Source organism: Homalodisca vitripennis, chromosome 5, assembly GCF_021130785.1.
Source record: "Homalodisca vitripennis isolate AUS2020 chromosome 5, UT_GWSS_2.1, whole genome shotgun sequence".
Lineage (NCBI taxonomy): Eukaryota > Metazoa > Arthropoda > Insecta > Hemiptera > Cicadellidae > Homalodisca > Homalodisca vitripennis.
This window is the reverse complement of record NC_060211.1, coordinates 10,422,948-10,447,123: the sequence shown is the minus strand read 5'-3', so window position 1 is coordinate 10,447,123 and position 24,176 is coordinate 10,422,948. Positions and strand designations below refer to the sequence as shown.

Here is a 24,176-nt window from a genome sequence, read left to right as displayed (position 1 = left end):
AGTTTTGAGAGTGATACAAGAAGGACACCCAGTGAAACAAGTAAAAATCAATGATGTGAAATGCTTGCTAAATCTCCACTATGGAAATGACTGGCAACGGGAGCCAAAGTTGAAGTTTTTCAAGGACTTATTCCAGCTACCTACCACCAATCAAGGCGAAGAAGATGATGATGATGATTTTGAAATAAATGAAGAGGATGAGCCTATGATTGAGTGAAAATATTTTTAATAAACGACACATTTATTTTATAAACTCTGTAGATAAATAAAATTCATGGTTTTGTATTGAAAATGAATTACGATTGTGTTCATTAATCCTAACCTAACTTTACCTAACAATATAGGCTACAATGTTTTGAGAAAAAAAGGATTTAATAATATAAGGTTCTGTTTTTAACTTATTTTGGAATGGTAAACGCAATTTAACTGGTTTTGGAACCAAAGTTAAAAAAGCAAATGGCGGAGAGTAAGTTTCCAAAAGCAGCTAAATCATAGTTACTGTTCCAAAACAAGCTATGCCATATATTTAATCGGCTGCAGTAATTATAACTTTTGTACCATTTTTTAGCAATTTTAAAAACAATATAACTAATTTTTTAAACCCTTTTTTTAAACAAAAATCATAAAAATGTAATGATGTGAGAAAAAGCAATCAGTTTTTGGCATTTATCTAAAAAACTTGCAGAGTGGATTTAGCTTGTTTTGGCATTTGGCGACTCATATTATATTATCAGTTGCACTAAAGTAGTATTTTCATTGAAAATGGCTTCTGGTACTACTAATAATCCACTATGTGGAGCTTGTCCAAAAAAGAGTTACAAGTAGCTCATGTGGACTTAGATGTGAAAGGAACTGTATAAAGTGGTTCCACTTTATATGTGCTGGGAAAGTAAGAAAGATTTCTCGTTTTCAAAAGACGAAAAATCAAATTTTGTGTGTGACAACTGTAAACGGTTGGAGCAACGTGAGAGGACTGTGAGTGACTCGTATAATTTATCTGACAAAGTTGAGTGTAATCGCTCATGTGACTATTGTACATGTTAGAATTTTGACTGATCAAAATTTCAATCTGAGAATGTGAGGTTATCATCCGTTCTTCAAGGCCTGGTGACAGCGAGCGAGTTTCTTACTCTAGTATACTAAAATCTACTTCTAATAAAAATACTAACTCTTCCTATCCTATGATAGGTAGTGCAGAGATTAAAATTAGTAGCTCCAACATTTCAAAGAATAGTGTGACCATAGATGTGTTATGTCTGCATCAGGAAAATCTGACAGTGTAGACCAGTGTGAAACTGCTCGTACTATTGACCTATGCAAATCTTTCAGTGCATCAAATTTAGAGGGTTTTCAATGGACTAGACGTTCTGCATTATTACCACATATGCCTAATTCAACGTTAGCAGAGTTGGAGGAAAGTGAAAGCAATGATGGTTTTGTTGAGGTTAAACATAAAAAGCATAATGTACCTCAGCGCAAGACTGGTGCTAACAAACATAAGTTATTTACTGCCCGTGTGCATCTGTAACTGATGCCAAACTAAACGTAGTAGTAAGATACAGACATGCTTTTGTTTCAAGACTTTCTGTAAATGTGGAATGTTAAGATATCAAAGAGTATCCAGTGCTAAAGCTATGAAATAACCAAGCTAAAAAAACAGATGTCCAGGATATAGTTCCTTTAAGGTTGGTGTTCCCCTATCACTGTGGACTAAGGGGTTTTATGCAGATTTTTGGCCTGAAGGTATTTACATAAGTCGCTTTAGACATTCAAACAAAGGCAACTCCAATGCTTCAAAAAATTCTTTTTTTGGTGATGAAGACAGTGTTGGTACCGTACCAAATACGTAGGCCTACACAACCATAATGTTTCACTGGTGTTGTGGAATGTACTTGGTTTGATAAATAAAACTGATATTCTTAAACTAGTGGCTTGATAATAACAATCTTGATGTTATGTAAACACTGATCTCCGATAATGATATCAGCAATCTTGTTATGTCTGGCTACCGTACTGTCAACTATTTTTGTAGGAAAACCAAACAGCGAGGAGGAAGATATAAACTGTGATCTACGAAAGACATCCATCAGTGATTGAAGAGCTTCAATTTGAGGCAGCAGCAGCTCACCTTTGTGATTTCAAAACTGTGGTTGTCATTCTACCATCCACCACAAGGTAACACCTATGCTTTCCTAGATAAGCTACATGATGTGTTTTCCAGTCTCTATGGTGGGAACTACGATCTTATTCTGGCTGGGGACTTCAACATAGATTTTGTGTCTCACTAGTAAAATTCTAAAACTTCAAAACTTGATAAACAGTTTTAATCTAACTCTGGCAGTAGTTGAGATTACAAGACCTAACGCCACTTCTGATGGGGGCGGTACATGTATCGACAACATTATAACCTCATTGCATCCAGACAGATGGACAGCAACTGTAGTACATACTGGTGTATGCGATCACAGTGCAATAGTTTTAAGGCATGTATCAATACTAAAATACAAACTAACCTACGTTTCAAGCCTGTCAGTCATTCTAGAATAGTAAACTGTGAAAACAAAAATTTATTTTTGTATTACTTAAAGAAAATAAGTTGGCTTGAAGTATATAATAATAGTGGTGATGTAAATCATAAATTTCAATTGCTCTTTGATTCTCTTATGTGGGCTGTAAACAGTTCCTTACCGTTTTAGGACTAAGTTTGTGGTAGCACAACTGGAAGAAAAGTCAAAAATAGCATGATAGTAATAGTATCATGAGGGTCTTTTTTCTATTAAAAGGGATCTAGATAGGCTGCAATTTTTTGTTAAAGAATAGTATAGATCTTTATGGAAATATTTACAATAGTTGTCAGTTAAAAAGCTCTATAAAGACGAAATTCAAAAAGCAAAGTTTGCTCCAAATTGTGATATTGTAAATACTTCTTTGAATTAAACCAAGGCTGCTTGGTCAATAGCTGTAGGAATAGTAACTGTAATCCTCTGCCCACACCAGTTTCTTTAACAGCAGATAAATTTAATAAACATTTTGTGTAAATTATATTAGAACCAAGGTGCCTTGTAGTATAAAAGACCATAGCTTTTATGTATACAGTGTCAACTGTGATGGTAATAGATTTGTAAATAGTTTTAGTATTAATGTTTTTACTGTGGAAGAAGTTTTTTAAGCCATAAATGGACTAAGAGAAAGTGCATGCCTGGATGTCTACGAGCTAAATGCTGCCATTATAAATTTGCTTGTTTTATTTGTGAAGTCCTCACTTCTTCAATTTATGTATCACTCAGAATTTTTCTCCTGATTTAATGAAGGTTAGTAAGGTAATACCCATACACAAAAGAGGAGCAAAGGAGTTATGTGACAATTATAGACCTATATCTATTGTGCCCAGTGTGAAAGGTCTTGGAGCGACTTTTACATGGTTAACTTTTGCACTTTTTTGAAAACAGTAACTTACTATCAAATAGTCAGTTTGGCTTTAGACCTAAGAAGAGCACTGTTGGGACTGTTAAAAGTAATAATCATCTCCTATCAAGGTACTGAGAACCATTCTAGTGTAGTTTAGAAAATAAGACGTCAAATCGTGTTCCTAAACTGCAACTTTTCTAGCACTCTGTATGTACGCCATGGAGTTCCACAAGGTTTGGGGCCAATGCTTTTTGTCTTGTATATCAACGACCTTCCATATAATTTGCAAAGTAACAGTATAAAGACCCTTTTGTTTGCAGATGACTTCGGAATGTGTATACTAGATAAGTGTGTAGAAAATACAAATACCATTTCAAGAGACAGCTCCAAGACCAAGACTCTTGATTGGTGCAGTGTCAACAAACTTAATATAAACTCTCAAAAAACAAAATCTTACTTTGTCTTTCAAATTGAAAGGGCTGTGATCTTCCTCTCAAGTTTCTTGGCATATATTTGAAGTAATTTAAAATGGCAGCATCATGTCGATTATGTGGCAATAGAGATTTCAAAAGGTATATTCTTGATAAAATCTTTAAGAAATAAAGTAACTCAGGTTATCCTGCTTGATGTGTATTATTACATTGAGTGCCAAGTATTTATTGAGTGGATGTTCTGAAAAGTGCCAGATATCTTTCTAGTGGGTGTACCTTAAAGTGCCAACCCTTCTGAAGGCATTTTGCAAGGTTTCAGTAAAAAATCACCGTTTGATTATTTAATAAGCTGTTAACATTTTTTCTCTCTGAAAACTCTGCCTAATTAACATAAAATAACTAAGTTAGTTTTTGGGAACACCAAAAATGTTCTTACCTAAAAAATTCCAGACATTATAAATTTGATTGTTCAATTAATTATCGTTATCAAAAATATTCATATCATTTTGTCCATATCACTGGAAAGAGTGTTCAATTATCTATAAATCTTGAAAAATTCATAGCATTATCTTCAATAATGAGTGAGTTATACAACTTTTAAGTAACTGAGAAATATGCGTCACAATCTTTTGACAGTGCCTTCTAGAAGTTAATTGATTGGAAGTGTCCTGAACAATTTATTTTTAAAAGAACAGTTCTTCATGAACAATTTAATATATTAGTTTTAAAATATAGTTTTCAATTTTTAGTGATTTTTTCCTGAACGTCCGGTAAAATTGGACATTGGCACTTTTCAGATAATTTTTGATGTCTGGTAAAATCAGACGTTGGCACTCAAAGAGTTAATATATTAATGAGTAAATTTATTACATTCACATTTCATAAGTAACCATCTTGTTTTAGTTGTATGTTAACATACTGTTGAGAATTAACTATGTTCAAGTAGCAGCTGCCAATATAGTCATGTATGTTACCAGCATCATCATCATCATCATCTGACGTTTCCGTTATCACGGGTCGTCGTACACAGCCTCCTCCACTTTTGTCTGTTACCATGGATGTTACCAATGAAATAAAATATTCTTTTATAATCTTTAACAAATAAACATTATAACATTATTAACAAATAAACATTTGTTTCAATTAATCCAATTTTCTATTAGAATTTACTCGTGGATAATTTAAAACACAACTCCATAATTTATTGACTAAATCACTGTATTCTAGTATCAAAATAGACAACTAGTCTTTAAAAAAAACATTTATCTGTCATACACATGTTTCGGCATTAAGCAATCTTGAGAACCCAAAAGGGTAAATACTAATATAAAGATAACCCTGAAATGTGAGTTAATAACAACACTTTATTCTCATTATTTATTATTCTCTTTATCAGCCTTTACTGTATTTTGAGCAAACAATTTCTTAATTTTTGTGTTGTAAATTAGTATTAAGATGGTGTTGCACGTTAGTTCATCATTGTGAATATTGTCAATTCAGTACATCTAGTTTTTCAATAACTTTCATCACAAAAATAACATTAAGTTAACTCAAAAATACCGCCCAATTTTTATGAACCAACCATTGGTGTTTGACACTGGGGTACACAAGGAATAAATAAATCATTTAGTTATAAAATGTTCACATACAACTGTTTATTGAGACATGTAGTTGATCATACATTTTGCTGTAACAGGGAAATGTTTATCAGAGCACTTTAAGACTCAACACAATATTTTTGTAGCAAAACTTTATAATCAATTTTTTCCTAGTCAAGTTCTAAACTCTGAAGTGTTGAATTTGATAAAGAAAGCTCAAAATATGAAGCATAAGCATGTCCTACCGTTTCACTAAGTATGACGCAAGATAATATTTTACATTACATTACAATGTAACAAACTGAAATAAAACAAATAAAACAATCAAACGAGTTTACTTTAAAATAAATGAATATATTAATTAATTAATTACTAACATAGCTAGAACTACATACAGTTTCAATCATTGCTTTTTAACTAACACATTGATACAATAACAGAAACAATTCACATGGTGTGTTATTATTGCAGCATAATAGTTGATGAAATAACGTAACATAAATGATCAACGGCTTTTCACTCCTATCCCAGGAATCTACAATTCCATTGATATTTGCAGCTGATTTTAACAAATCCAGTTTGTAAATCACTTAAAATAATAACAATTTAACATCATATGTTAATTAAAATATAACTAAAATGTCTTGCGTCATTTAAACTTAAAAAACATAAACAGAACTGAAATAATTTGTATGTTAACTAGTCATAAATTATTTCTACAACTGCATTCTACAAATAATAAAATGTAAAAACAAATAAAAAAAAAACAGAGGTTTCAAAATGTGTAACGGAAACCTTACAAGCCAATAATAACCAAAATTTAAACAATAATGTGATAACCAATAACAGGATATCCACAAGTGCTTATGCTCGTGTGGTAAAACTTAATGAAACAAATTGGCAGCTATGCCGATGGGAACTGAAGATTTTGGAAGCCCCCTAATGATGTGACGTCTCCAGAACTAGGGGGTGAGGGGGGAATGTTATTTATTACGTTGTCACGCATGCATACACACAATTTTGTAAAACTTACTTTTAATTTTGTCAAACTACAAATGTATAGAATATTAATATTATTTGAATTAATGAAAAGAAGGAGTATGTTACTCGAGACAGCATCAACAAGACACAAGCTGATGATATCTGTTAATTTTAAGCGGCATGCTGCATGGAAAAGACATTACAGACAATTCCGAACTTTGCAACGAGAACAGACACGAAATTTTATAAACTAAAATAAGTAAACCCATAACTAAATGAACAATTTTGCTTTCAAAATATCTGTTTCTACACAAAGGTCTGGGAAATGTGAGCAACATCTTATAGTTTCCACACTTCAGCATGTCTCTCAGTCCACTTTGTCCCTGTACATTTAGCTCCATTGGTAACTGTCCTGGTACCACTGTGCATCGCTGCTGGAGCTGTAACCACCCCCGTTCATGCCGTAAGTAGTACTCAGTGGTTGTTGGGCTAACGGCTGATTGCCCCAGCTGCTTTGATAGCGCCTTTTCGTTTCCCCCTGGTTCTGGTGACCACCGTCGAACTTGCGTTTACCTGAAAAACACGACCACTACTGATGTATTTTGTAGAGAACACGTTATCTGAAAACATGGTTTGTACTCAATTCACAGCAGTTTAGCGTTTATCTTGAATTCTGGCTAAAACAACCAAAGGATGCCTCTGGACAAATAACCACACAAGAACTTGGCAAATCACTTTCAGATGTATCTTGTCCTGAACGTTACTTGTAAAAATATAAACGAGTTAGCAAATTACACTCTGCAATAAACAAATTCTCAATAGAAATTACAGAAATATTGTTCCCAGTAATATTACTAAATAACATTTTGTATGTATATGGTAACTTTTTTCATTAGGTTGCCAGATTAATTTAAATCCATTACTAGTACGTACAAATACAAATTTAGTTATGCATGATTTACAGCTGGTCAATGTCAATAAAGAAATAATTCTCTACCAGCCTCATCTGAACCTATAAAACTATGGCTAGGAATGGATTGTCTTGTGTGGCTGGATAATTCTTGCATTTTTTATGCAGTTTTACCATAGAGTTAAGATAATATTAATCAAAAACAGCTGTTCTTAGAGATTTTTTTGTTTTTCAGTATTTAATATTTTTAAGATTGACTATACAATTCCATATGTATTTTTTTATATATTTAGAATCAGTTGGATACTAAAATTCTTTAGTGTTCTTTAAAATTATAAAGCAATACTGTATACAAATTTGTAAATAGGCTGAGACAATCTTTTTCTACTATGCATACACCTACATTTGTCATGAGTTTTTAGATTCTCAACTCATCTTTTGCATTAAAAACAAACAAATTACTACAAACACCAGCTGATCAAATGAACTTGAAAGGAGGAGACAAAAGTGCTTCATTGCACAGCATATAAGCCACTTAAACTACAAGATTTATTATGTAATAAATAACATATTGACAACATGTTTTGTTTATTTAACTACCAGCACCAGTTTTTTTGTGAACTCGTTCCTTGATACAATGTACTTTAAGCTACCAACAAAGTACATTTGGGTACTGAATGATAAAAATTCAAGATCGTTATTTTTCTTCGTTTATTTTAACTTACTTTATTTCATTCAAAAAATGTATGGGGTTCTATTTCTACCCAATGTTGACTTTACACACATTTAACTCAAAAGGCAGTATCAATTATATACATGAACTCTGAAAAATGTAACTGCACTATTTTACAATACTCTTTGCATATCAAATATATTTTTTTATAATAAATAAACAGTAAATTTGTATTATTTTCTTTTCTTTATGTTTGTATAAACCAGGCAATGATTATATACAAAGCAACACCATTAACAACTCTTCTTTGAAATGGTTAATTACCATTTGTACTGTAACATTATGTTTGGTACTTATTTTGTATCAGGCTTTGTTAAGACACAATCAGTAAAAAACCCATTTTTTGTCCACTGAATAAATGTATAAATGGAATGGGCATTTTTTATAGCCTAGATCTAACTGGCATAAACCAATTTGAACCCAGTTTTCCACCTTTAGCTATATTGAAATCTGGCTAAAACGTTTTAAGTTAACCACTGAAAAATAACTGTACAAGAATTTTGAAAAATCACTTTCAGCTGTATTTTGTCCTAGACATCACTTACAAATGTATTTAAGAGGATTCCCTATTTCAGAAGATAACAATGTCTTTTTCTAATTACAGGTTTGTCAGATGTATGGAAAAGCAAAATATCTCATAATAGTTCTTGTAGTTTCTGTGGAACATTCCTTGGAAGCTATTCACACCTCATCTTTTGTTCAAGCCGAAACTGAACTGAAGTTGCACACATTGTGTTGCATCTCTGTTACAACAAAATTTGTCAGGCCGTTGATGTTACAGTGAATTAGTGATACTTGTGACCAGAGGCCCGGTTTTCTTGTATCTAAGTATAGAATGGAATTTCTAAAACAAGGTAGTTATAAATTTTGAAACATTGACAAGTTTTTTAAGCACTTACAAGATGAAAATAAAATCACGAAATGTAATAAAGAGCCTTTAGATATAGGAATTAAAAAACATAGCTCAAAATTCAGTTAATCTATATTGGCTCTGCAATTCATAAGACTGAATACACTACACTCTGGTACATCCAAGCTCCCTAAAACTAGCTTGTGTATTATTGGCTTTCAATTAAGCAAGAAATGAAAAGAAGTACGCTCACAAGTTACAAGACATTTATGAAAAAGGTTTTTGCTTTACTTAAAAAGGTAATTACATTTTTTAAAACTGTTTAGTACACAATATTCTTAATTCAGCAAACATCAGAGTTTATAATTTTTTAAAGGATGGTCTATAATAAAACAATTAAGTTTTCCATAGGGAATCCACTTAAATATAAGGCAATTATCATTTAAAACCTTAATGTCAATCTAAACACTTAATTCAAACTTAAAAATACTTAAAGTATTAACTTATGATATCTATAATTAATTTTCAAGATGCACTGGCTGATTTAAGCTACAAGCGCATTTAGTTTAGCAGAAAAAAACAATACTACAGATAAAAATGAAAGGCACTAACTAGCTATACATATTCAATAGAGGATAGATTATTAATAGGTCTACCACACACCAAACCAACAGTGTTATTAATAATTACTTTTACACCTGATCATACCATTAATATTAAGAGATTTAGGTAACAGGAAACCAAACCGTTTGATTATTTACAAAAACTTCAAGGTTACAAATTTTGCCCTGTACCAACAGGATACATATTTACATTTCGCATTACTTTAAAACACGATTTACATTGATGTGAATCAATCCCTCAAATTTAGGACAACTTTAATTATCGGTTTGCTTCAATTACATTTCCAATTCTCTTGTGGTAACTCAGCAAAGACAATAGAGAACAGTTAAGGTTTTTAGCAGTCTAGGATTTGATAAGTTTTTGTGGTAAGGATGTCTTACGTTGTCCCACTTAATTTTGACTTTATTAATTCTATTTTAATCAAGTTTAAAGATAGAAGTACCCACGCACAGACTCACCAGCACATGGGAGGTATGAACGAATTGACTCCTCTTACTAACCGATTTCTAGCTTTGTGGAGAAAAGGTTTTAAGAGAGCAAACACAGGATCAGTTTAGTCATCAATGGTACAAACTGAAGAAGTCCTCAAAGGAATTAAGCAGGTACTGTTATGAATTTGAAAAATTATAAGTCCTATATGAAATCTTTTACTCGGACCAGATTATTAGTTTGTTGCGACAAAAAAAAACACTAATTCAACCTTGCAAAAGCAATTTTGTATTATATGTAATAAAATTACATTACTATTAGGCCTATATATTAGTATTTTTTAAGCTAGAACTAATGGTTTTATCGAGAACATGAATGCCTAACCAACATCATGTTGGCTCAGCAACAATTAAGACATTTAAAAAAAAATCAAGTTTATCTTTGCAAGACCAATATTTTTTTTTTTAACTTTTGATGTAACGTCCTGTGAAATGAATTTAAATAGAAGGAAATTCTTTGAAATAATAAATTTGTGAAAATGTAAGCACCAGTCAATCAGGTATTTTAAATCAATCATTGTGGCAAATACCAATTTGTATTTAAAGGTAGGCACACAGGACAGAATGTGCAAATGTGACACCATGGTAGATGGTGAATGCCGTAAATTAATGGAATCAATGTTTTCGAATGGTTTCACATAGTTGAAACAAGAAAGAGACATTAAATTTTAGCAACGCAACATTTAAATTTTCTTCAGATTTATGTAAATACTTCTCCCTTTTTAGGAAAAAAAAAAAATATCAATTGAGATTCTATTTGACCAGAAACTAATGCCGTATATAGTAATACATATTTAAATACAGAACGTTATACTTTAACAATTTTTCTTTTACATATTCCTTATACGTAAATGCACATTATAATTGACATCTACTGAAGTTCTAACAGAAGTTTTACAATGGCATTCCATTGGATGATTGACAAACGAATTTGTAACATGCAGGTTCATGCACCATTAATAAATAAATATTAATTAGGCCTATTGGAGACAAATTAAAAAAAATAATAAATTTTAGAGCATTGATGCTATATTTTAGTTTACATAAAATTGGGTAATTAATTTTCAGAAAATAATGTCTTTAATTTGATATAACAATTATCATACTCTTGAGCAATAATTTTCCACTGAACATGATATATTTTCAAAATTAAATAGTTTAACACAGACATTAAAATGTTAAATATAATAACAACTATCTCAGAGTTACAATTATAAAAACTTTTAACATGCAAAGATGACAATGTTAAGTTACATAGTACTATAGTGATTAAATCTACAAAAATCATGCATTTAAACTGTTTGGTAATTTCTCAATATGGACATGCAATGTAGTTAAAAATTTAGAAACAGTTGCAATCATTTTTGAAAAATGATATCTCAAACACACAATAACTACATACAAGCACAGACAATTAGTGTCACAATTTATTATTAACTAAGTCATGCTACAGTCTATTATTGCACAATCGGATCCAGAACAACCTAAATAAAGGGACGATGTGCACATGCTTCTGTTAGTCCATACCATGAAAAGCATAATGAAAAAGACAATTCTCCTTAGGCATAGCTATTCAACAATCGGTTAGCTCAAAAATCAGCCAAAATTTGTTGACTGCTAAAATTAAAGTTTCAAAGAAGTAGATACAGACCATCCTCACCTGGTAAACTTCCCTTGGCGCGCAGTCCCCCACGGACGGGAGGACGAGCCCCCCCACGGCCCCCTGAGGCTGCGACCCCCGGCCCCCCCCTGGGGCCCCCACGGACCGGGGGCCCCACCTGCTCTGCCACGCGCCACTACTCCACGCCCACGCCCAGCCTACACAGACAGACAAACACACATACATTACACTTCAGTCACATTCAACAGGCACATTTCATTAAAATGTGATAACTTATAAACACTGTTGAATATGCACAATGCACATAATATACATTTCTCTGTAGTAACTCTTCTGTTATAAGAATACTGATACAAATAACAATAATTTAAAACCAATATAAAAATTAATTAAAGCAACCAACCATTTTTTTAAATAAAATAAAATTCCTGTATAAAATATGCATTTTAAATTTACTAGTGTTTACAAGAAACAGTAGTGGGAACTGTGAATTTATTTATGTAGCATTTTTTACTTGTACTTTTTACTGCTGTAACAGTAAGTAACACATATGCACAAAGAGGTGAACGTTTTGTTTAATTGTAATTCCCATCAAGACATTTTAAATTGAACTGATAGGGATCATGATTCACAGAGTTTACACAAATACAGTTACGTACCACAAGAGTACAATTTATATGATAAAATTGAATAGAAGCAAATTTTTAAAAGGTTTGAAAAAATACTAATTAAGCGAAAATTTATTTTAATGTAATATTTTGAACGGTTTCATAAATATTTATTAGGAAATATATATATATATATATATATATAGAAAGTGGTGACAATTAACCTAGAAAACAATCAACTTAGATATAATTGGTCAATTCAGTGGAAAATTATAAAAATAGAATATTAGACTAATATCATATTAAAGACAATCAAGATTTTTAAAGATATAAACCTATAATACTATAAAAAAGTAAGAGAGCACTTTTATTTGAATTTTTTTTAATTTACGTACTTTAGTGTAAAAATGTGTGTGTAAATTTACATTAACAAACCTAGTTCATAAAATGAAAAATCTACTTTATTAAAAAATAAAGAGAAAGATGACATAAAATGTAATTGTGGTAAATGTTTAAAATTTTAATTAAAACATTAAAAGTTTTGATTGTCACAAACAATGTTATGGAAATAATATCACTAGCAAGTAATTACACTAAAGTGTTAATCGTCCAGTATTACGTACGATAGAAACTTTTCATACACAACACAAAAATTGTTGGAAACAGTAAACAAGGAACTAAAACAATAAAGTTAGATTACAAAACAAACCTGGATCCCAAAGTTCATGTCGTACATCGAAGCTCTTCTGTCCAAGATATCCTCTTCGATATCCTATGATGTTCAAAATGGTTTAAGCTAAAGGCTTTACACAATGTTTATAATATACCATTAATTACAATTAATTACTAGGTATATATGTATATCTATTCCTAATATGAAAATACTTAAAACTCTATTTTTACTGTTTTTTGCAAATAATAATAAATATATCTTAGCTCTGCATAAATCAATAATCTTTTAAATTTGAAAAATTATATTTCATATTTTTAAAATCCAAAAAAATTTTGCAATGCTAATGTAAGTTTCATATTATATATATATATTTTGCAATTCAAAGTCGCATCAAAATGCTTGTTATGAGTATCAATATATCATTATGAGATTATTTTGTGAGAATGTTAAAAAGATATTACAAAAAATGGAATACTCAAACATTTAAAATGATAACATTGTTTAATGTATATGCATTAGATAGCTTTATGTTTTAAGTAAATCTTTTGTTTTTATATGCATATCAATGATGTAAGACAAAAAATTAATTGAAAGGTATTTTTACAATGAAAATTATATTTTTTTAATTGAAAACCAATTTACTTCAACAAGGCATGTAACATATTAAATCTAGTGTATTATTATTAGCAAACAGCAGGGTTATCCAAAACACGAGCAATGGTTGCAAGTAAGGTAGGAATCAGGTTCAGGGGACCAAAGCGTCTACCAGCTTCGACCAGCTAAGCATTTTTATTTTTTGTATTAAGCAGCCTACTAGCTTAGCAAAGCATAGACTAGGGCTGAAGCGAAAGACTCAACACAATTCTGACTGAAAGGAACACACCGGCTGTGATTAGTACAATTAGTAAGAGAAAGACTGTTATGCAACTAGAGTTAGTGAGTGGCCACGTACTTCCCTGAGTAAAATTGGATAACCCTGCAAATATACAGGCATCATATCTGAGCCAACAGGCAAACACAAGATGTGACATCAGCACTAGTTCCCGGTTCATTTTACTTTACTTCTCTCAACTTGTTGTACTGTACAGTTATAAATTAGTATTTATACTTTTCCCGGCGTTACTGCTACAAGCCAATCAACTACTGAGGCCTCTTTACTGACTCAGATATGATACGCAGTTTGAAAGTGGCACTGCATTCTATGCGGGAACTGTTAAATAGCGGACATGTTAAGAAGCCAACATTTTTTTAGAGAGGTAAAATTCGTAATAGCAGAGAGTGCGTGAGCACACATTAATATGAGCACACATTAATATTTACTAGGAGAGGAAAGGAGACCGAACACTGTGCCACAATCAAACGTGCAAACATACGAAAGTAACGGGACTCGACCCACCGGCTGTGCTTGCCTGCCCCTTCCTCTAGCAGGTGGTGGTGGCGGCGCATAATCATAATAGTAATCCTCGTAACGGTAATAGTCATCGTAATACGGGTCACTGTAGCCGCCTCGATAATCACCATAACCGTAATAGTCGTAATCATAATCTATAAAACACACAACACAACAAAACCTAATGTAAGCCACCACTCAGTAAAAAATTTTAACAATTTTTAAAAATATTCAAAATTATGGTTCTAAATAAGTAAATAAACAAATAATAAAGGGCATGCCGGGAAAAGAATTTAAATAACTAAATTTAGATCAGAAGAAACAGAATCTACGAAAGGAAACAGAATGTTGAATGTACTACTTGGAGAAAATAGGTAAGAGGGGAAAAATGACAAAAGTAAAAGAAGCTAATAAACCACCACTTATTCTACCAGTGCTCCATTAACACACTTTAAAATGTTATTTTAAATAATTATACTTTTCACTTCATACTTACCAAATGATCCTTTGTTTGCTTTTATAACAACTTAACAAATCATTAACATGAGAAAACTGTGTAACATGATTCATGATAGGATGTACAGAGAAAGGTTTGAAAGAAGGAATTCCTATCCACCACAAATCCTCTGATTATTATCTAATATTTAAAAATGTTACTTTTAAATATTGCATGCTGGGAAATTTTAATGCCAGTTATAAAACAGACTCTGGAAGGGGAAAACCGCAGCATTAGGCAACGTGCAACAAACAGCGGCAAAAACTTGCAATTGTTAATATCCTAAATTGAATTCTTTTGTAATTTATTTAGTCCTAACAATTTCACAACTTATTTATATTATTCTGATGTTTGAAGTTTTTTTTAAAACAGTATAATATTTATTGTTCAAATAAAATAAGTACTGCAACAATTTTACTTGAAGTAAAAAATTTGGAATATTTGTTTTAAAGTTCTTACATATTTTTCATTTGAATTTAATTATTTTAAAATTTTTTATAAATTGATATTTGAAAAAAAAAATTATTTTAACAGTTTTATTTGTTACTTAGATTAACAATAATCATCTTATCTATATATGGCGAGTATTTTCTAGCCCTTTAAATTTAGATTTATTTAGGAGAAAGTGAATTTGATTTGATGAGTTATAATGAATTTCAACATATCCCTTCTATTTAATACATCAATTCAAATTTAGCTGAAAAACAGAATAACAAAACGAGACAACTTATTAAGTAAGAAATATTTAAAATAAGGAAAATACTGGAGCACATTTAAAAGATAGAGAACACAACACTTAAAATCATATAACTAAATTAAAATAATAATCTAATAGATACATTCATTACATAAAAAACACAATGAACTAATTCTGTATTTTCAAACTAAATCTACGATCCAGAACTTTCCAAAAATAAAACAACAAAATTACTACACCAAAAGTAGTATATTTATACGTTTCCGAGAGTTGTTTATTTCTAAAGGACACAGCAATACATACAACAATAACAAGTCGTTCCTGTGTATAAAACCCTAAGTTTGATCTGCCAGCAGTCTTCTCTTCTTCAAACTTTAATAACTTCACAAAAAATGTCCAATAGTGAGACAGATTTTTTTTCAAATAATATTTCAATATAACGTTAACCTTAAGAAAATGCAAAAGCTAATTTATTGCACTAGTGATAATTTAGTACATAATATGGATATATTATATCCATCCTATTACTCACTCAGATATCTGTTACAAGTGAAAAAAGCTGCACAGGTCTGCTAAATTCAAAGACAAACTCTCCATTGACTGAAATTTAATACGCAATATAAAATATGTAGCCTTCATTCAAAAACATCAATCCATGAGAAACATGTTCCTTTAATACACAATTTTAAATTCTGTCCACTTACTCTATTTAATGCCCTTGCGTTCATTGTTAATTTTATAATACTGAAGAATTAGAATAAAATTAACAAATTAAAAACATAAAAATTATAATTACTATTCTCAACTACAATTCTGCCAACTGGCAATTTTCTTTTGCAATTGACGAGAAATACCTACTAAATTAATTATGTCCTGAACAGATTGTAAGTAATCTCTACCATTAGCAGATCAGGATGAAAACTGCGCGCAAACACTATTTACGTGACAACGTTTTGAAAAATTCTGGATAGTTTGTTTTTTAACACACAGTCTACATTTATGATACATGCAATATATATCCTGGATTGTTGTACAGCTAACTTAATATACACACATCTAACAATTACAAATAATTAGAAATGTATTGCACTGTTGTAGAACCTGGGCAAACAGTAATGAACTCACAGATATCACTAACTAAAACAATACAGAATAAAACTGAACTGAAACTTGTGAATCTGTACAATGATTAGGGTAAAACCAATCAGGTGTAGAAACCGTTGAGATCAACAATTTACCACACTGACAAATACTAAAATGGTTTTAACAGATTAAAAAAATTAGGTACTGATTGGCAAGCTACACAATGAGACTGCAAGAGTTACAATATTGACGAGTGTGCACGCTGCATTTAGTGCTGGGGAGTAAACCATCTGTTAGGCTTAGTAATGGTGGTTGTTACCAAGAATTCATAATTTCAATTTTTTCAGGTGGTCCGTAAGTCTCTGTAGTATCCTGATCCTGTACAGTGGTGGCATCTAGAGGCAATAAAATGGACTGTACCAGCCAAATACGCACTCACATATGCTGTGCACACTCGTCAATATGTTAACTTCTTATTAACTTAATAACTCTGGTAGTTACAAATTAATGACAACCTGAATCTAAAAACCCTAATAACAAAGAATACCCCAGATTTGTTTCAACAGTAGAGAAGAATTCAGTTGAATCTTTTCCTCTTCCGTATCAATTATATGTATTTGACTGTAAATCAGTTATGTTTTCCCAGATTTACAATTAAGTATCTTGATTCAAACAAGTTTCAACATTTAATGATGAACCTCTAAATCTGGTTTAGCTTAATTAAAAGTTAATCCATTTAAAACATTTCTAATTAAAGTTTTTCTACAGTCGATTGACAATAACATCACTGTTCTTTTTAACTAGTTAAACGATCATTTTAACTAGTCATAAGACCTATCTTCTTTCAAGGCTAACTTGTCATTTAATTGGAGATAAATAAATGTATTGATACGAAAAGCAATCTGTAATCATAACAGAACTATCATAAAACCCAGAGATAATTTTAAATGTGTAACAACTCTTTGAAGTAACTCTTCTGAATCTTTTATTAAACATCAAAAGTGACTAATCAAGCGTAAAATATTGTTATTGAGAATATTTGATGTAATATTTAAAATCAATAATAACCTTTCTGAATTGAAATATTATGTTTACACTTAGAATAATGATAACCTACAAAACCTTTGCTACAGCTCACTCCCCCCAGATAAACCCTACAGAATTACCATTTCAGCAGTCTCTGAGTATTTATGCTACTGGCTAGCAGGAACCTTTCTTCCTTAAATTACAAGCTTATTTACAAGCTACATGAATATATGTTCTTGCTTTACACTATGGGATAAACATTACTAGAGTTATTGTTGTCCTTTGAGTTGTATCCTTTTGACAAACGACAAAACACATTCTATTTAGGACAATTGGTAATAGGCAAATCTCATTAAATTTAGTAATATAAATTTCAAGTGGTTGAAAATTTTGTTTGATCTAAAAACAGTTCAAGTAATAGACGACAGACTGAACAGTTTTGTAAATACACTACAATGTACAAATTTTGATCTGAAGTTTTTTGGAAATGAATTAACGATACCTTTACTGCGATAAATGAGTTCAATGTTAAGGCTTTAATTTACATTAATGAATACACTTAACACATTATTTCTTTTCCAAATTTAGATGAAAAATACAAAGACTGGCAGTAAAAGGTATATCGACTATATATATAAAAAACCATGAATGTTTTTATTATGTAATCAACATAAAAATGTATTATCTAAATAAAAACAAACATGAATCCTTGCATAACATCCTAAAAATGTAGAATTTTAATTAAGTTAATAAAACTCTTTTATAACAAAATATCTAATGAACACACAACCTAAGATTTGTTTGTCTTTGCTGAGACAAACCTGCGATAATCTTAAATTAAAACTTCTAAAAAATGTAACTAACAGTTTGTGCACTTGATTATAAAATAACAAAATCCAAAAAATACTTATTTGTAAAAGAATACAAGAAAAACCAAAAAACTCACTATAATAACACTAAAACATTGAGTAAACATTAATCATGTGTAATAACAATGTTACTATGTAGTTGTCAGTTAATTTAAATTTCATAACATGAATTCAAATATTTTGATAAAATGATCCTGACAAATGCCATCTAGAACCTAGTTCTTAATTAACACCTTAAATGGGGTAAATTTAAACCACACGTTTTACTGATTACTACATTTCATTAATTTATATGAAAATGATAATGTAGAGTAATTTAATATTACACTAAACCAATATGCTAATCCAATATTTAGAAATTTTGACAATTGATGTATTATAGATAGCGATTTAACCCCTCAACGTGGTTTGACGTTAAATGGATGCGCCAACTTATGACCGCATTATGTGGTTTTATTACGTGGTTAAACGTGTATATGACGCATGTTATCAGTCCTTCATGTGGTTTTATCTTGCGGCCTATTCTTTAATTATTTCAACATTGTATGGAAAACAAGAAACAGGTGTCAATTTTTGCTGCCGTTTTTTCTTTTTCGCAGAATATTTTTGCTGCTGTTTTTTTCTTTCTTTTTTTTGCAGAATATTTACAATGTTCACGAGGCTACTGCAGGCACATAGCAGTTAGTTATGGCAGCTAAGTAAATAAGTAGTAAGGTTTGTTTATCAATGTATCTGTTGGTTCTATTATGTTAGTGAAGCTGATGGTTCTGAGGTGTTTAAGATCGTTATTTCAAAGCTGTGATAAGCAAAACAGACAAATCAGGAAAACAAAAGTGACTGTAAAACCTACTGTAACTATAAAATATAAATGTTACTATAGATTTATTGAGAGTTAAATATGAGAAATTGAGTAGAAACCTCTATATCTAATCAAAATTAGCATACAATACTGAGGCCTTACTAAACCTCTCTGTCCTGTACTAGTCTAGGGTCCACTAAAACAACCGCGTCGAAGGGTTAAATAACTAAACTCTGTTATGGGAAGTTTGAAAGGATTTGTACAAGCATTGCAAAGGTGCCTCCACCGGGAAGTAGCTAGACAGTACATTATACAGCAAAGCATGTAACTCTCTTTATTTATTACACAGAATAAATGTTACTATTGTCACATGAGACAAAACTAGCCTATGGCAGAGCTAGGCTGAGTGATAATATTTACCCTATGTTTTTATAAAACAAAATCCTCAATGTTCTAGCTGATGTACCGTGGGATGAATATAAAACCATGCACATAATGTATATGCTAAAATTAATGCACACAACAACGAAAATTTGAAATAGTCAAACAACACATAACTTTGTTAAATAAAGAAGGAACGGTTTTTAAAATAGCAGTACAATTTCTCAGAACGAAAGAGAAGAGACAATTATTAATAAGGCAATTCTTTAAAATGTCATTTACAAATTATGTTTGATTAATTATCTTCTCATAAATCTCAATTCTAAAACTACAGTATTTCACTTTACTTTTCCCAGCTGCCCTTACACTAGTGAGGTATCACAACAAACTGCACTTGGCAATAAAGTTATTGACTACAAAATCTTTTGTTGGTTAAATTATGCAATACAAATTTGATTGTATAAAATATAATGCAAAGTATAAAATAACACTGTAACATAATAACTGTACCACATTCTAGTAGGGAGACAAATTTCACTTTATCCAACACGCATCAATATTCAGAGTAATATGAGTAAAAATATTTTCAAGAAATTTGCTTCTTGTAAATGTTAAAAGCATAAATTTGTAATGTTTTACTACTTTTGATTCCAATTTAATTTCCATGTTCCTAAATGCTAATTACAGATTCTATGTAGCTTTATTTTCCTCCCAGCATCCAAGTGACAATTTAAATATTAAAACTTCAGGTAACAAGCTAAGGTGACATTTTACTACTAAATTCAAAAGTTTTCTTATCAATTACCTTATAAGCGTTCCTACCATCTTTCTTCATTTTACTTAAATAAGATATTTTCCTACCACATCCAACTGGCAATTTATATATTAAACCTTCAGGTATCAAGCTATTCTCTCCACTGTTCTTACCAATAACTCAAACCTCAATCAACAACAAATTAAATCGTCACCCCACCCCGCCCCGTCCCAGATACCATGTTAGCAGACACAATCCTAATAAACCACTTAGGTTAGTTCGGTCAGACCATCTTGTATCACAAAGCCAAGCTTTGCCATGCTACACCTATAGTCTAGCAGTTAGCACTCACCATAGTCGCCTCTGCCCATTGTCCGCATGGAGTTGCCCGCTCCCCTCACACCGCCAGGGGCCCCTCTGGGCGGACCGGCTCCCATCATACTTGGGTGTTGTGGAGAATACCTACACACACCCATCATGTATCGTCATGCATGTACTCATGAGATGGAACTACGCTAACCCTAACCTTTATTTCTAAAACATGCTATGGTTAATTGTTTAATTATACAACTTTTGTTGTTTTACTCTCAATACCCCTAGCCTAACATACTGGAATGAACCTCAGAATCTAAAAGCACGGATCTACTTACCCTCCACCCCGTATTTGCATCATAGCCATCATTCTTCTTTCTCTAGCTCTCAAAATTTCTTCTTTCTTTTTCTTGTCAGAAGGTGGTTTCGCTAGAGATACTTCTATTGACGATCCGAACATATCTTTTCCGTTTAATGCATCCATTGCCTGTAACGATAAAGAATATTAGAATAGAATATATTTACTCTGTTGTCAATAAATATTACATTGTATTGAAATGGTTAATATTAATACAACTTTTTGGTGGTATTTATCTTACAAACTATATACATTCACTTGAATTTCCATACAATTGCACGCATACGTACTTTAACATTGATCTATTATCGTAAAATGAAATAAGACTTGATGACACGTTCACTGCTTTTTTTCTTTTAGGTAACAAAATTTCTAGTTGAAATAAAATTACTATTAAAATAGGGTATTTATTGATTGCTCACTAAAGAATGCCAAGAAAACTAATGAGTGAACAATTGTTATTTCTTATTAGCATTTAAAAATTAAATGTAGCCAATTTCTTCATTCATTGATTTTTAAAATTGTAATATGCAGGTTATTTTAAAATGGTTACAACAGTGTAAATGTGATATAACTTATAATTAATTATATTTAAGGTTAAGTAAGTATCTAATAGTAAATTAGGACAATAACTGTATAATTAATGTTAACTTACAGCAACTGCGGCATCACGATCTTCAAAATGAATGAAGGCGTAGTCTTTGATCTTTTTTACTCTCTCAACAGTTCCAAATACTTCAAAGGCCTCTTTTAGTTTATCTTCTGTACAATCTTGTGTTAAATTTCTCACATATAGAACTTTAACCTGAAAATTTTGAAAGAACAAATCGTTACAGCAAATTATGAAGTAAAAGTTTATGTGGTAAACAATAACATCAAAATATACTAAAATGCTCCATGCAATAGTCTCTGTTTAATAACGAAGACTCACGCTCTCAGATGAAAATTCATCTAAAGCCCAAACAAAAACTGTTCAAGAATTTAAATTGTGACAAGTAAAAGCGTAACAGCCCAATCAAGATGAAGTCTATCACAAAAAATTGTATGCGTAACTATTGCGCAATTATCCTAAACATATGTCTGCTCTACTTGTTTTAACTTCTTGATTAAACTTATATTTTAGATTTCATTCTTGACTGTTTATGTAATTTTGATACAAAAACACAAGTAAAATACAAAATGTTTAGTATTTTATGTCTATTTTCTTTTTTTTATGATTTTTGTGAGATTACTACTCATTAGACCTATAAGCCAGATAAACACATCTTTTGTTGAAAACTACATAAGATTTATAGTAATATTATAACAATTAAGATATCTTGAGTGTTTTTTTATTTTATTAAGACACCTGGAAGACAAAAATGAAAAATAACAACACTGTTTTCTACCACTACTAACTAATTGCTTCATAACATTCATATGAGAGAAGTACTCGAGTTAGACATGTACTAATCACAATTAGGTCTTTCACTATGTAAAATGATTACGTAATTGATGTCATAAAAAATGTACTCCAGGTTAATCCCAGATTACATTAAGGGAATTGATTGAAGATTTCTTCTAATGTGAGCTTCACCTCCTACCTTGGACATGGTTTCAGAATCTGGCTCCTCTTGGGGGTCTGCCCAGTCCACGATGATGTCACATCCCCACACTTTAATTCGGCCAGTTCCTAGTCTGCGTTTTGCTAATGAAGCAGCTTTGTGAGATTCGTACTCAAGGAAACAAAAACCTCGATTTTTCTTTTTGTCATCGGGGGAACTGTATATGATGACTTCTGTGAGCCCAGCTACAGAAAAAAGTACAATAAGAAATTCACTGAAAGGATTAACATTGATCTAAAACTATAACAGAAATAAATTCATTCTTTACTTAAATATATCATGGAATCATCTACCCAAATGAGCATTTTTTACCCTTTATATATTTTCTTTCTTTCTTGGAACATTTCAGAGGAAGTCAAGCAGAAGAAAATTTTCAATTTCTGTTAAAGTACAATCTCAGGTTTAAACTATTTTAAAACAAATACTGTGAGTAAATAGTACTTAACATTTTATAATTTGAATTGTTATTTATAATACTTAAACTTTACTTTTAATCTATTCTCTTCGACCACAGAACCTTCTACCCTTTTCTCAATAACGATAAGCATTTCTTTCAGCAAAGCTAATTAGGATTGGAATATGTAATACAGAACCTCAGTGCCATTTGATACAAGGTATACATCAACACTTCTGTAAATAAATATAAATTCTCTACAATTTCATCAAGTGCACAAATTTTCATTAAAATAAGAATGAACTAACTACAGAATCATAATTCTATCTACTCCATGTTGAGCTTAATGTTAAACTGTAACTAAATTTATAAAAACAAATTTATGTGTTCCTTTATCACAAAAGTAAAAAGAAAAAAACACACCAATTTTGATGGTGCAAGAATTCCATTTTAAAAATTATGAAAGCTATTGAATTACACTTCACTCCTCCAAATTACCCATTTATTAAGCTTAAAATACTGAATAGTTATAATAAACAAAATCATTTAGCAGGTGATAACTAATATGTATTTAACACTTCAGCTTTAAGAAAGTTCTATTTTTCTTTGCCAAACCTGTATAATACAAAACAAAAAACTATTTATAATGTTAATAAAATAGTGTACCCAACATTTAAATAAAATTCAAGCTCAATTTTTGCTAGGAAACAAATTTACTCCTTTTTGAGACCCGTTGTAAATTATTTATATTTACACAGTGTTTTATTTCTTTACTTAAGCCTAAATTTCTAATTTGGAAATTCACAAAAACTATTTTTTTTTTTTAGGATTATATACAGACAACATTTATGGTTATGTCTAATATGCAAACTTTTATTAGGAAGATGGCGATATGTTTGATGTAATATGTCCTTGGATAATCAGGCTAACTAATTTGAATTTAACGTGAACTTTGATTACAGCAGTTTCAAATTCCTTATTTTGTCTACCTAATGGTCTTATACAAGCAGAGAGCCAAACTGCAATAACGAACCATCTGTTTTTTCTTTAAATCAATAGAGAAATTTTCGATAAACAGGAAGTCGGTA

General features: G+C 31.0%; 1 protein-coding gene across 1 annotated transcript in view; it reads right to left on the bottom strand.

Moving 5' to 3' along the window:
* Positions 1-5,472: 5,472 nt before the first annotated feature.
* LOC124361796 (heterogeneous nuclear ribonucleoprotein Q) overlaps positions 5,473-24,176 on the bottom strand; it is a 37,065-nt gene continuing 18,361 nt past the window's right edge. Inside the window, 8 exon segments of the mRNA XM_046815774.1 lie at positions 5,473-6,991; positions 11,675-11,798; positions 11,800-11,841; positions 14,322-14,470; positions 20,773-20,882; positions 21,071-21,219; positions 21,746-21,895; positions 22,674-22,879. Of these exon segments, the coding sequence (XP_046671730.1) occupies positions 6,810-6,991; positions 11,675-11,798; positions 11,800-11,841; positions 14,322-14,470; positions 20,773-20,882; positions 21,071-21,219; positions 21,746-21,895; positions 22,674-22,879 (1,112 nt within the window). The 3' untranslated portion in view covers positions 5,473-6,809.